This window comes from Pygoscelis adeliae, unplaced genomic scaffold, assembly GCF_000699105.1.
Source record: "Pygoscelis adeliae isolate BGI_AS28 unplaced genomic scaffold, ASM69910v1 Scaffold121, whole genome shotgun sequence".
Taxonomy (NCBI): domain Eukaryota; kingdom Metazoa; phylum Chordata; class Aves; order Sphenisciformes; family Spheniscidae; genus Pygoscelis; species Pygoscelis adeliae.
In genome coordinates, this window is record NW_008824359.1 from 6,736,923 (window position 1) to 6,751,665 (window position 14,743).

At 43.2% G+C, this 14,743-nt stretch overlaps 1 protein-coding gene across 1 annotated transcript in view; it reads right to left on the reverse strand.

The window, feature by feature from the left end:
• Positions 1 to 14,743, reverse strand: part of PKHD1 (polycystic kidney and hepatic disease 1 (autosomal recessive)) — a 279,334-nt gene that overhangs the window by 183,053 nt on the left and 81,538 nt on the right. Inside the window, exon 36 of the mRNA XM_009319748.1 lies at positions 3,149 to 3,299. Within this exon, the coding sequence (XP_009318023.1) occupies positions 3,149 to 3,299 (151 nt within the window). The remainder of the gene's footprint in view (positions 1 to 3,148; positions 3,300 to 14,743) is intronic.

Here is a 14,743-nt window from a genome sequence, read left to right on the forward strand (position 1 = left end):
AACTGCCAGGCTGGTTTGAGCGGGACTGCCAAGACACAGCAACGCCTGCAAGTGAGAGGAAGAGCTGTGACAAGTAGTATTGAGGCTTTTCTAGAGTAGGGGCCAAAGCAATCTTCTCCCTTATGCCTGCAAGTATGGCCATCTCAAAGTTGCCGTTGCAAAGGCAACAGGGGATCTTCAACCCCACCAGGGTATACTGGCAGCATGACCCCAAAATTCATCCCCGAGGTACTCTGGAAAGACCAGACAGCTTTTTTTGGTCTCCAGACCTCCCTAGAGCACTATAAATTCAGACAAAGGCAATAGCACATGTCTGAGGTATCAACCCATCAAACACAAAGGAGTTACTCCAGTGTAAGCTCTGCGCAAAGGAAATCTCCATCTGTCCTGGGTTATCATAAATATTTCCATACTTGTGATGTTGGGATTACAAAAATAACTGCAATCTGCTGAATTTACAGTTATCTACAATCTGCCTATCTTGTATCTCTTCCCCAATCAGTATCGTCTGAGCAGTTTCACAGTCTGGCTATTAAACTTTCCACTGCCAATAACCACGAGTTCATGCTCTGCTCGTTGAGGGGGAAGTAGAAACTACTGAGCCCTCGTGGCAGTGAGCAGGACCCAGCTGCCTAATCCTATTTCTCTATTGCTTTGGTCTCCAGGTCTTCTGTCCAGACAGCCTGGTCACTACCAGAACCACTATATGTATTTGGCTATATACAGCCAAAGCAGGGTCACTGTAAGGCCGCACACGTAGCTGACATCGTCGTTATAATACTCTTTAAATAATTTCTACAATGTTGAAATCATCATAATGAGAGACCACAGGGGCAGTACTCAAAATCCTCATGGTGTCCTAAAAAGGGGAATATCAAAAAATGGGCCTGTAAACATGTGCTGGGTTTGCTGAATACAGCACCAGAAAATTGGTAGTACAGCATCTTCACACAGGAGTGGACTCAGTAGCATTACAGCTTTTTTTCATCCATAAGGTCTGTTATATTTTAAGCTTGTGAGTGCACAGACAGCCTGATGCTGCGTCATGAAAACCAAAGGGAGCAGAACTACAATTTAATCCCATTCTCCAGCTCCAACTAAGAAAAACTCGCCAGCTAGAATAGGAATGCGATGCTTCAATTGAACCACATATCTACACCCACCTACAGGTTAGGGGTTTATTGTCATGCTCATCTTGCAGTTGGGTAAGCTTGGCAATTATTTGACATGTTCACAGACTCAGTAGTTGCTGCTCGAAGGGGATCACCTAACTGTGATTCATCTTAAGATGGGTATCTATAATATTTAAGATGAACAAGTCTTTGGTGGCGTGTGTTTCTCTCTATCAATACAGGAGCCTAAACAGCTCCCCTGCTCTGGACAACTTAAAGAAGGGTAAGGTTAGGAAAGATGAATCCATCCAGTTTCAGATCAGAGTAGATCTCAGCATGTCTTGACTCCAAATCTAACCAAAGCTCAACAGCTAGCAGCACCTGTGTAAGTGGGGATGGATGCAACAAGGAAACTTCAGCAAAGATGAAGCTCAGATAAACAATTAGCTTGTAGGTTTCTGCTTCTAAAATGTGTGGTCCCTTTGTTTGACATATAGCAATGCAGAAAGTAACACCATCTAGAATGTTTTAATGCTGCTTTCCTAACTGAATCTACATTATATACCAAGCTTCTTGGAAAACAGGATAAAGGGGAGAAATGATCTGAATGTCAGATGAGCTGAAGCCATGAAGATACTGCTCCAGACTTCATTAAATTCAATCAGACTTCCTTTTGCTTCATGAGTGCTGACTCATAGATCAAATGTGTCTTGGAGTACACCCAAACTTCAAAGGGTTTCTGCTGCAATATTGTGCCCCACTTCTTCACAAAGTCAGAGACTGAGCCCCAAAATCCTCATCCAGATTTGCAGCCAAAGTCGCAGAAATCTGGGGCTCCGACCTATCTCCTCTACTGTATGTCATAAACACACCGGGGTTAAGAAGAATCTTGCATCACCCAGATTTAGGATTTTCACTGGGGAAGAAAGAGATGAAAATTGTACTAAAACATTTCACTTTTTTTTAATCTCAAATGCTTACTTCTTTTTTTTTTTTTAAACAGGAATGATGCCTGGTGTAGCAATTCTTGAAAATCTCTGAACCTAGACTGAGCAAATTCAAAGTTTTTTGGAAATAATAGGGATAAACTTGAAATTTTTTTTTCTCTATAGAATGATCATTCAAAGTTAGATTAAAATATAATTGTCAAATGCATGTTTTTTATCATCATCTCAATGAAAAAATAGTACCTTTAACATCCTTTTAATATAAAATCATTTTTACCAGCAAAGACGATCCAGGTCCTTAAACATATAAAAACTCCTCTTTCCATTTTTTGAGCTCCATTTCAGCAGAGGCTCACACATAGGCTTAACTTTGAGCAAGCAATTTCACCAGAACAACTCATTCACTTAATACCAAGCATGTGCACAACAGTTTTCACAACCAGGGCCTAATTTCCAGGGAGAAATATTTCTGGCACTGAATTACAAGTAATTCTAATTCTTACTTTGACACCCACAAAGATATACCTCCTGACACTTATGCTGAGTCTACCCCAGGGTACGTGAACCCTGCAAACCCAGTGTTTCCCCCCCATAATTGTGCTCGGTTATTTACTCTCTACCAGCCGTGCTCTAGGATCTTGGATTATTTATTACATTCGGTAGCTGTGGCCTGTAATTCTGTAACATCATTAATTCTGTAAAGGCTTTTGCAACACGCTTGCCTCAAAGATGCCAAACAAAACAGCGTTGATTATTGTTATCAGCACTGCCATTATCACTGAACGCCACTCAGGATAGCAGTGCTTTCAGTAGCTTGGGGAAAGAAAAAGAAAAAAAAAAAAAAAAAAGCCTTCCTACTCATATTGTCATTATGCCTCAAACAGCATAAACGATGCCTTCTGCATACATAATAATTAAACGCTTCCCCCATCCCCTGTCACCATGCTGTTGTATCTACCGAGAGCAGGCTCAGCCTGCCTGACCAGGTGTCTCCTTTGATGCAGGAGCTGGGCAAGAGAAGGGGAGATCGTGGCCGTGAAAAACTCCAGCCCCGGAGGAACAAGAGCACTGAACCCCCCTTCTGCAGACCTTTGAGATGCAGCAGGTTGAGGTTGGTGGTGGTGGTCCCCAGCAGCAGGGTCCGGCCTTCTTCTATCGTGACGTTATCGCCATCTCGCGGCTGGTGACCAGCAGGCCAGCTGGAGTCCTCGTCCCACCGGCCACAAAACTGGAGGGCAAGCTGGAAAGAAAAAGACCCAGAGAGGTTCAAAACTCACCCCTTCCCACCCTTCGGGAAGCCAGCCTGCTGAGCGCATGGCAGAGGAGATGCCAATGCCATGCCGGCTACTTTCCCAGTGGGACCCCACGTAGAGCAAAGGAATGGAAGGACGTTGGGGTTGGAGAGGTTCTTGGCCTTCAGAAATGCCTGTCACAATTTGGGGGTCGCCCCTTGTCTTGTTCTGCTCTGGGTAACAAGGGGCTTGCTGTAGGGCTGGCTGTGGAAAGTCCGCAGGTTTCCTGGTGTGTGTCTCTCTCTGCCTCCCGAAAAGCAGAACTGCACGTTAATTCCTGGCAATGTCATAAAAATAGCCTGAAGAGTTTACAATTAAAACATCCAGCTAGATGGGCAATAGTTTGCTTTACGGGATTTTTCAAAGGCTCTCCTGCCACTCATCCACATTTAGAGAGACATTCCTCCTTTCAAATACCTTTTTAGCTCTCTCAGTTTATGCAGTATTATTATCACCTCTCCTTCCATGGCTCGCACATCAGTTCCAAATAAAGCACTGATTAACTTGAAAACAGCAAATAGACTGACTCGTGACAAGCAATGGCAAAATGATGTCTGCCTGTTTCAAGTCATGGCTCCTCCTTACCTCTGAACTTTAAGCAGGCACTCTGCAGTGAAGATTTGACCGATTTCTTGAGGAATGTGTGCATATTTTTGCATGGGCATGTGTGCACAAGTGTGGACATAGGCATTCATAACATATTCTTTGGACTCACACGTGAACTAGCAAATACAACCTCAACTCATCGAGACATGGAAATATTTGTGGTCCTCACTGGGTTGTGTTAATCCGAAACAGCAGTGGAAAGAATAAACGCAATACAAAATCAAAATATAGTTAGTCCATTTTCAGTCAGAGCACATCATGTCCATTAAAGCTTTTGCTCCGGAGCTGCAGTTTAGGTGAATCAATATTGGTGGTGTTATGATAGTTATTCTTTTGGCTGTGCTATTGTCAATTTTATCTTTATGTGCCTGATGTTTTATACAGCATTTCTCATAACACCTAGAGCGGTCAGATAACTATTATATGGTGACTACTGTCCTAATTATTTGCACCAGCGGATGGGTGCTGGTTTCCAGGCTAAATGATACAACTGGTTTATGTCCATCCTGTCTGTAGGGTATGGATGCTGGTATTTTCTATCCCCTGTCCCATTCTACAATTTCCATACAAAGGGAATTACTTGGTTCAATTTAGAGTGAAGCCTGGGACTGAATTAACACACACGCAATGAAAACATCTGGGGAACTCAGTCCCCGGCGTCGGGGGAGTGAACCACTTCATCATTACAGAAGTGCAGATGAGCCTTCGCATCTGTACGCAACTCTTACAGAGAATACAATTTCTCCATGGTTGCTAAGTGTAATAGGACAAGTTTCATCTTCATTACTTGCAAACATATATTAATATATTTCAGAGATTTAGGACAAAATTCCAGCTGAAAAGATAGATATCTTTATCCACTGTCTTTCCAGAGAGGCTGTGAATGACTCTTCACTGATAGTGCTTTGAACCAGATTATACACGATGTACAGGGGTATACAATAGATCCACTGAAAAAGGAGATAATTACAATTGTTTTTATCTCAGAGCAGGGGACAGAGGAGGGTACAGTTCATGGAAAGGCACACATTTCCCAGATACACTGCTTATCAAGCCAACTGTAGCACAAAATTGCCAATTCCATAAATTCCTGTCTGGCACAGCCTCAACCAATGCTGCTAGCAAAACACTGCGTGATACAGTTGTGAAACGGTGGGATCCATCAGAACATTTTGCTGAGAAGGTTTGTTAAATGGCTTGAAGTCACTCTGACATCACTCTAACCCTCCGAAGTCACTTTGAAGCCTCCAATTAACTCTAATGGGAAAGCAAGGGCATAAGGAATATACCAGGTTGCTCTTCTTGCAAGCACCAAAAACTTAGTAAACTGTCGGTAGAAGTCTTACAAGAGTTAAGAAAAATAAACTCCTCTTCTGAATTTGACTTTTTTTTTTTTTAAGATGATGCCCCTTTCTAACTAGAAAACACCCTAGTTCTTCATTTAAGTTTCTCTTTATAGAACATCGGTGTTTAAGTTATTCTTGCTAGGTTTCTGCTGTCACCTCTTAGAGGACTCCATACCCATTCAGTTCTACCAATACCCTCTGGCATAAAAGCCACTAGTTCATACATGCCAGTGATCTCAAGGCACAAGAAATGGTTGAAACCATCTGGGAAACTAAGAACTATCAACCATCTTGAGAACGTAACTCAGAAAAGTTATAAATATTCTGAAACCAAGTGCTCTGTTATTTAGATGATACATGTGTCCACAGTAAGAGGTGGTCCCTACACCATCAACCGAAACAAAGACAGATTTTATTGCTCAAAAGAAGGTTTACTACCCAAGAATGATTACAGAGAGGCAGAAAATAATTTGGCCAAGGTCATAAGAATTTCTGTCGTTTCACCCAGTCTGTAACTAAAGGTTTCCAGTGAGAAATTAAGCCTGGCTTAGTCTGCTGCCATGTGCACCACCTGCACATGCACCTTTCAAGTGATTTCTGATTTGTTTTCTTTTTTTCTTTTTTCTTTTTTTTTTAATAAAAGCAAACAGATGAACATCAACTAATAACACAGGACCAAGAGTTATATATAATCACTTGTACCATCCTTGCATTATCATGGAGAGAATAGATCTAAATAATCTGTCTGAAGAGAGAAAAGGGGTTTTGCTCAAGGAAAGTACTTTAAATTACCACAGCGCAGAAGAATGTAATAGGGGGTTAGAGGGAAAGCAGCTCTGTGGTAATTGAGGAAAGACATTGAACTGATGGAGGGAAATGAGATAGTAGAAGATTTTATTTGGTGATTCTTGCAGTCCTACACCCTTCCCTAAGGTGAAAGAGCATGCCCATAAGATCTTTGAAAGGAGTTGTGGTCTAGTGCAAGGCTAGTGAAATGGCCAACTGCCCTGAATTGCAAGTACAGTTTGCCTGGACCTTGTGAATCCCATATGGTTACCCTCCCTGTTTTCTGGGAGGAAAGCACAGTGCACTCTCCAACTGTAATGGACTCGTTAAGTCCTCTGCCGAACGGTGGTGGTGATGTCCAGTTCCTATTAAGCAGTCCACAGTAAAATAACACAGACTAATACACACATAAACTAATTGCACATCCCTTGTCAAGCAGGGTGGGTGACAGACTCACAGCTCTAGAAATCCACTCTCTCATCTGGTCCTGCTAATTTCCCTCCATGTGTTCTTGGGGAACCTCCTTGGTTATCATGACTGTCTTGTCTAGCTGCCCTTTTATCAATATGGGACAGGCTGTAACCCACACTGACCCTACAGACACCAAACACCACCATCTCTGCATGCCAACGGTGGCACGGGGGACTTTGCTGCCCTGCAGGCTGAGCATGTTCTCACAGCCGCTGGGACGAACTGTATCACTTGAGACTGCAAAGAAAAAACAGTGAGACAGCCATCTTATCTCTTGAAGGGCCGTATGGCCGTGTCCTAAACATCTTCGTCACACAGAGACTCCATCTCCTTTCCCTCTGTCTGCAGCTAAGCAGGATAAGAACATCCCCCTCACTGGTTTTTCTCAGAAGGAAAACTCTTTCCTTTTCTTTATTTTCCCTTGCTTGGCACCCAGCATTTGACCTATGGTGTTTAATTTAAACACTTCTCAGTAAGACTGAAGAGCAGCAGCAGCTGCAAGCGCCAGGGTCATGGCTGAGCGCCCATCCCGTGCGTGCTTGTTGAATGAACCAGGAGGAACCCGCAGAGCCGGGGAAAGCTGCTCATCGGCGGCTGGCAGTAGGCATTTTCCTCCTGTGCTTTTTCCAGCTTCAGCACGGGGCACAACAAATGGCAGGGAGCTTGAAAGTCAGGATGGGAGAAAGAAGAGGTGGCATAAAACAAGCCCTGAATGATGGAGCTGGAGCTGGCTGGCTGCAGCTGCTGCAGCGAGGTGGCAGCTTCACACTGGCTCCAGCACATACCAGACAGTTGGAAAGATGATTTAGACGAAACAGGGTGTATAAGGCCATAATGTCTCTGCATCTGTGTTGCTGTCAGTGCTCACACTTGAACATGGTCAACTTCAACCAGGTTTTACAGAAGGAGTGACACTGCAAAGAGCTGTATTCCTGCAAGGTTCAGAAAAATCAGTAGCTAGATTGAGGCAAGAGACTCTTCTGGTGTTTTCCCCAAGGACAAAAGTACAGCACAAACTGAACACTTAAAACGGACACCCAAACTTTTGCAGGATGTGCCCTCACATCAGATATCCATAGAAAACCCACCCTGGCAACATTTCACTTTTTGAATCCTGTACAGCAGATGCCACTATCTCAGTAGGGAACCAAGCCTGCAAAATATGGGCAGAAACCTCGGGAGGGTGGGAAACCACAAGCACTGGGAATCCCTAAGGAGCCAGTTGTTCTTGCTGGGGTACAAAAGAGCACGAGGACCAGGGAGGGGAGCTGACATGAAAATTCAATAAGCAGAGTCCTGCAATCTCTTCCCATCTCTGACACCCACTCGGTGTGCGTCATGCGCAAGTCATTTCAAGACCACACTTTTATGTACCAAGACCATAGCTTGTGTATGACATGGGTTAATTTTGGGGTGTATCAACTCCCTCCCCATTAGAGCTCCAAAACCATGAATGAATTATGTAAAGATAAAGTAATATTTTAATAGCAGACAATAAAAGATTCACAAGCTCCTTGTAATTCAGCACATTATCCCCTTCCTCCCTGCTGCACCTTCTTTTTCCATTTTCAGGCAGATTTCTTTCCATTTATATGTTTTTTAGCTGCTGCTGTTGTCAGCCAGCCTGGGGTTGCCTTTATGTGAGCCTTTGGGGACATATTCTCTCAGTACCAGTTTCTCAGCTTGTGCCTGTGACTACCAGGGCTCAGAAACAGCGGCAGCAACTGCAACAAATGAATAAATAACAGTGATACACTGGCATTCCCACACAGGCCGGCAAACAAGTCACAAAGGGAAGGGATTGTAAGTGAGCACTCCTTCAATGTTTCATCTAAGTTTTTGTAAATAACAATCATTCTGCCAACACAACACATGTTTATCTGGTGATTTTTAACTCCCTCTTCCCCAAAATGTAAGATAGTCTTTGGGTTTAAAAGGGTTGAGAAACTCCTGTTTAGACACTGTCTAGATCATTTGATCTCACTTTGAGGTATCTTTACAATTTGTTTGGTTAGGTGGGGCTTTTTTAGAGTATAGTCCCGAAAAAAAGGACTGCAACAATCATTACAGACACAAAGACAAGAGCCCTCATCCTCTGATCAGAAAAAGACAGAAATTTTAAAACCAAACCAAGAACCTGGGGTGTAGTTAAACACAGACTCTGCTTGCTGCTGTGCTCAATGCTCTTTCATCTTCTGGGCTGTGGGTTTCAGCTGGGGGTTATTTGCGACATGGCCATGGAGAGAAATCTGAAGTCAGGAGGGTTTTCCCGCTGACTCCACCACCGATAGCCAGCTTTATCCTTTCCCCCAGACACATCCACTAAGGTGCGGAGCACAATGCTGCTCCTGCACGACAGCAACCTGCTTGCACGTGCAAGAAACTCTCCCGGTTTCTTCCTACGATCTCTAGCAGGAAGAAGGTGCACCCCTCCTGGCGTGCGTGGCCGCGAACAAGCAAAGCTTTCGAACACTGCAGACACAGCAGAGATTGACACGCACAAGGTAGCCTTTTCCTTGGTGCTGACAGATTGCCATTTAACCAGCAAGTACGGAGAGCAAGTGTTCCTGTCCTCAGTCACCACGGAGAGACAAGGTTAACATTTTAAGTGATGGAGTACAGCATATATTTCCCCACGCTGTAGACCCAGGACTCCACGCCACATTTGAAAACACTTTAATTTCAGTGATGGATACAGGGAGCTCACTTTCCAGGCTGTGAACTCCTGACAGCTCCTCAGTTTAATACATCAGGAAAAGATTTACACCTCCACCCAACCCCCATCCACCTGAAGGAAAGAAAAACATATATTTGGAGGAGAAAAAAGAGGAGGGGAGGTATTTTATTACACTAGATGTCTTTTACAAGAGAGGTATTTTCAGCCATCTGCTCTAATTATTCCTCCTGTATTGGCCACCATCTTCATGCAACAATAGAAATAATTATCTCCTCAAGGGCGAAAAAAGAAAAATATTTACAGAAACAAACAAAAGTTGATTATTTTTAGCTCCTAGGGAAAAAAAAGAAAGAACAAGCTACTTCTTAATGAAGGAGCAATTAGGAAGGTGGGTAGAACATCTATAATTAAAACAGACAAATTGGTGCAGGCTCCTCCCTCCTACACATACTTGAAAACGATGCAAATGCATGTTATTTGCTACAGTCAGTGGAGTTAGCATGCAAAACGCTGCCCAGTGCCCAAAGAAGCTAAACCTGCCTGTTGCCATCATTCTCTGCCTCTTCTGCTTGTAGGGCCTCTAACCTTTTGCCAAATTAACTGAAAAATGCTCACCACAACAGTAAAGTTTTAGAATTTCAATTGGCATGGATAAGTCTTCCTCTGTATAACCAGCATCCTGGAGACAAGCATGATAGGACAATCTTTCATCCTGCTGTTATAAGAACAGTCTCCTGCATGCACTTCATCACTCAGAGTAAAAAAAAATCCTTTTTTTCTATATAAACCAAAACCAAAGAGGACTTTTGCAATCGTCTTTTTCATTCCCGGCAGCGTATAAGGATTTTGCTAACAGAGAGAATGAAGGCTTATATAGAGCTTCATGGGAAAGACAGAATAGGCTGGTCTCAAAGAGGATGGAAAATGCTTTACATTGTGCAAAAACAAGTATAAGCAGCAAGAAAAAACATTCTCTCTACCAACAGCACAGTGCAACACCTTATTTTGTAGACAAATATATGGATTTAGACTTCCACACAGGAATGAATAGAATTTAGTTGGCTGTGCTATGAAATCAAAGAATGGCCAAACTGAAGCTGGTCAAGGCTAATAATGAATGCAGAAGCTCCCAAGGCTTCTCCAAGCAGTCTCAGGACGGAGGGTGCCATCTAATGCTCATTACAGGAGTGCGGCAAACACGAACTGACAGGGAAGAGCTGCAAACCAGCTCACTGTGAACCATTCCGTGTTCTAGGCAATTCCCCCACCCCCCACCCCCGGCTCCAAAAAGGCAAATTTTCACTATGGAAAAACAAACAAGGCAGAGATTAAAAGTTATCAGTTTTTGCAGGGTTTCTCTTGCCCAGGCAGGAATTTCAGAGAAGCTGCCTTCAAACATCAAAGTAGCCTGTATTGCATTTCTTTGGAAATCAGAGTGCCAAAGCGGTCTAGTGGATCTTATAATGTGATCAACAACTCCTTAAAGGACTTTCATTCACGTGCACTTCATTACAGTCCTCTAACTTTGCCATTGATTGAGGCATTTCCAAGGAGCTTTCCAAGTTGGGTGTGAGGGATTAGAAAGCAATGGAATGAGAACCTCTGGAGAAGTTTGCAATGGACAATCTACTTCCAACATCTTAGTAAAAGCACCACATTCACCTCTATCATTTCTATTTAATCTGGTTCCATTGGGGAAGTCCTTTGAAAGAAGAACATGGCAAAAAAGGCAGCGTAGTTCAACTTCTTTAATTTCTCCCAGTCTTCCCTCAAAGAAAAGACAACCTTTTGGCTCCTACGACTTCATCAGCTTCAGACCTTGAGAAATTTCTCACCCAGTTCAATTCCATGTGATGATGATCCTGAAAATAGCATGATATGACCACTGAGATCCTTCTTCTCTGAGTGCCAGTGTTAAGACAGTCCCTGATGACAGTTTAACAATGAGTAATAGGGTGGCAGTTTTTAGATGTTGGTACAAACTGCCTTGGCAAAACAGTGAAGAATTTTACTAACAATCCAGAGGCATGAAAGGAAGTTCCCCTCCAATTCATGTCATGGCAGAGACAACCTATGGTTAACTCAACCGAACAGACACTGGTAACCAAACTGGGCAACAAAGGTAGATAGATAATGGGACCGCCTTCTTGCAGTTTCTGAAATAAATGATTAAAAAAATGGCAGGAGCGATTGTGCTCGAGTCACAAATCACTAAGGAAGTAGCCTTACACACATTAAAAAACATAAGGAAAGAAAGATATCTAGAGAACTATACGATGGGAAAAAATGTCATTTATGCCAAAAGACAACATCATTCCCAAGAAGACTGGAAGTACTGTAGCTATCAATAAACTAAGACTGGAAATTAGCAGAATGCTTGTGACTATCCATGCATTGAGAGTCTGTAAGTGGTTTCCAGAGAGAGTAGGAGACCAAACTGTTTTTTCCCTGATGAAGTGGCACGCTTGGCATGATTGCCAAGAACAGGCCTGGAACATAACCCAACGAACCCTTTCCAAGGCCATAGGATGTTATTTTTATTACTATCTGCATCATCTGTTGCTATGTAACATCTCCTTACCCTTTACTCAGTCTATAAAATGTAGGTGGTATTATCCTATCTAAGAGATCCACATAGCAGTTCCTTCATTAATGACTCCCGTAAGAATTGATACAACAAGGATCAGGGCTGGGCATGTGGCTGGACGTGAGATGCACTATCCAATACCTTTATTTCCAATTAAGACTGCCTGTATCCTGAATTGAAAAGAAAGGATTACTTTTCTTTCCTTTTTTTTTTTTTTTTTTTTTATAATTAGCTATCCTGCAGGAATCTTTCTGACTTCTGCTGAGTTGCACAAGCATAAGAAGGGAAGAATCTGGCTGGGCATGTTCTCTACGGGACTGATGAATGACCCTAGTCTCTCTCCAACTATTACAGGATAAATCTGTTTACACACAAAAAATTGACCTGGGCTGGTGAGGTGGGACTAGAACCAGGAAACTGGCACGTCCCAGAGGTAAAAATGCATTTGCAGCCAACAGCATTAGTAAGTCAAGACCATAAACAAGCCATGCTGTCATTAATTACTCAGACAGGGGCAGCCGCAAAAGCAGTGAGAAGACCCAAAAGCCAACTGTAAATAGTTCACCTAGCTGATTAGTTCAGAAAAAAAATGAGTGGGCAGTTTTGGAGGTCAGAGCCCATGGCACAAGTCAGTCTCAAGCCAATTTGCAACTGGACAATGGCACGAGAAACAGCTTAATTCCTGTTTAAAAAAAAAACAACAACCAAAACCAAACAAACAACTAAACCAGTGAAACCACTCAAAAAACAACCACCAAAAAATGACTTTTCCAGCAGGGGAGTAATCACTGCAGTTTCCAAGCACAGAAGGTAATGCTCTTTGCACCAGAGGTATTTAATTAAGGACATGGAGTATTAGTTAGATCTAATGGTGCTTTCATAGGGAGGGCACTGAAAAGACTTTGCTGTTGTCGGGGGCTGCATGTCCCAGATACAACACGAGTCAGCTTCCTATACACAGGCAACAAACCTCACCCGAATACAAGGTAAAATAGCGAGTAACGGGAGGGTACGAACAGTATTAAGCCACTCCATAATTAAACAAACCATGAGACCCATGGGAAGGTCCAGGTCTATTTACCACACTCACGCGAGTCCTAAAATGTTGTTCTTGGGTCTCTCGGGGTCTTTTGAGGGCTGTGGTGGGAGGTCGATCCTAGAATCAGAAATCTTAACCTGAAATGTTAAGGAAAACACCCTGGAAGCACAGGAAATGTCTTGGAGCACATGAAGAGCCCTGTTTCACAAAATGCAATTTTTCTCTGCAGTAACTCATTGCTAATTCACAAGACTCTTCCTAATGTTCATTTATGGCCTGATATTCAGAGGCAGTTTATTTCAGTGGAAGCTATCCCAGTGCAGTATTTTAATCTCAAGCCCAACTTGTATGAAAATCCTGTGCATGTAAACACATCGGGAAATTCAGTGCAATCTTCCAGTTTAGATACAACACAACTGGTTTTCCCTTTCCAGAGTACAGTTAAAGGGCACACATAATTTACACATCTCTCTAAACCAGTGTTTTCTCAAAGGATGAAGGCTTCTGAAACAAATTAAAAATGGCAATTTAATGGTAATGAGAAAATTGCAACATCAAGTTGTTTACACAAGCAGAATAACCAAGCCTGGTGACTGTGTTGGTCTTTGCAGTATGTGCTGTGCAAATATTGTCTCACAATTGAATGATCTTGACTTACCCTAACTAATCTGAAAGCAAATATTGTAAATACAAAGATTAGCTTAACAATTTTCCAACCACCTGCGGGAAAAGAAATCAAATTACGTGCCTATGTGTCAGCAAGAAGGATTTCTGAATGAGTGCTACAGTAAATGGGGTGGGAGGAATGAGGCTGGTCCACACCAAGAATGTCAGTGGAGATCTGATGATGATGGGGTTTTTGGATCAGGCAAGAGAAGAAAAACCTTTGTGAGAGTCCCAAATCAGCTGCAAGGGTGGGCTGGAGGTCAGAGCACTGGTGTGGGATCCATCCCCTGACATTCACACAGCTCCTGTGGCGACATAAGGAATATGAGGAGTTTGCAGTGATTTACCAGGCAAAGACTGAAAAGTGCTTTGAAAAGGGAAAGTGCTGCATGTAGGCTTGGTATATCCCACACGTAAAATAAAGCATACAGACAGCAAAACCACACAATCCAAGGACAAACACTGATACAGCCATATATGCATCCACATCTCCTCAGCCAAAGCGACAAGGCCATTTAAGTTACTGTAATTGGCCACGTTTCTTCTATTCTTCTACTACAATTTTTTTTTCACTATTTCATTAAGAGGTTCAGGCATATCTTGAACAATACTTCATTTTAATCACAGTATTGCTCCACTGAAACATCTATTACCACTGAGAACATTTTAAGCAGCACCCAGCCGAAAGGTAAGAGGCTTTGTAAGTGCTACTGTTGTCTTATCACCTATATATCGCTGGGTCAAAAACTGGCTGGATGGCCGGGCCCAAAGAGTTGTGGTGAATGGTGTTCAATCCAGTTGGCGGCCGGTCACGAGTGGTGTTCCCCAGGGCTCAGTTTTGGGGCCGGCCTTGTTCAACATCTTTATCAATGATCTGGATGACGGGATTGAGTGCACCCTCAGTCAGTTTGCAGACGACACCAAGTTGGGCGGCAGTGTTGGTCTGCTCGAGGGTAGGAAGGCTCTGCAGAGGGACCTGGACAGGCTGGATCGATGGGCCCAGGCCAACTGTATGAGATTCAACAAGGCCAAGTGCCGGGTCCTGCACTTCGGCCACAACAACCCCAGGCAGCGCTACGGGCTTGGGGAAGAGTGGCTGGAAAGCTGCCCAGAGGAAGAGGACCTGGGGGTGCTGGTCGACAGCCGGCTGAACATGAGCCGGCAGTGTGCCCAGGCGGCCAAGAAGGCCAATGGCATCCTGGCCTGTATCAGAA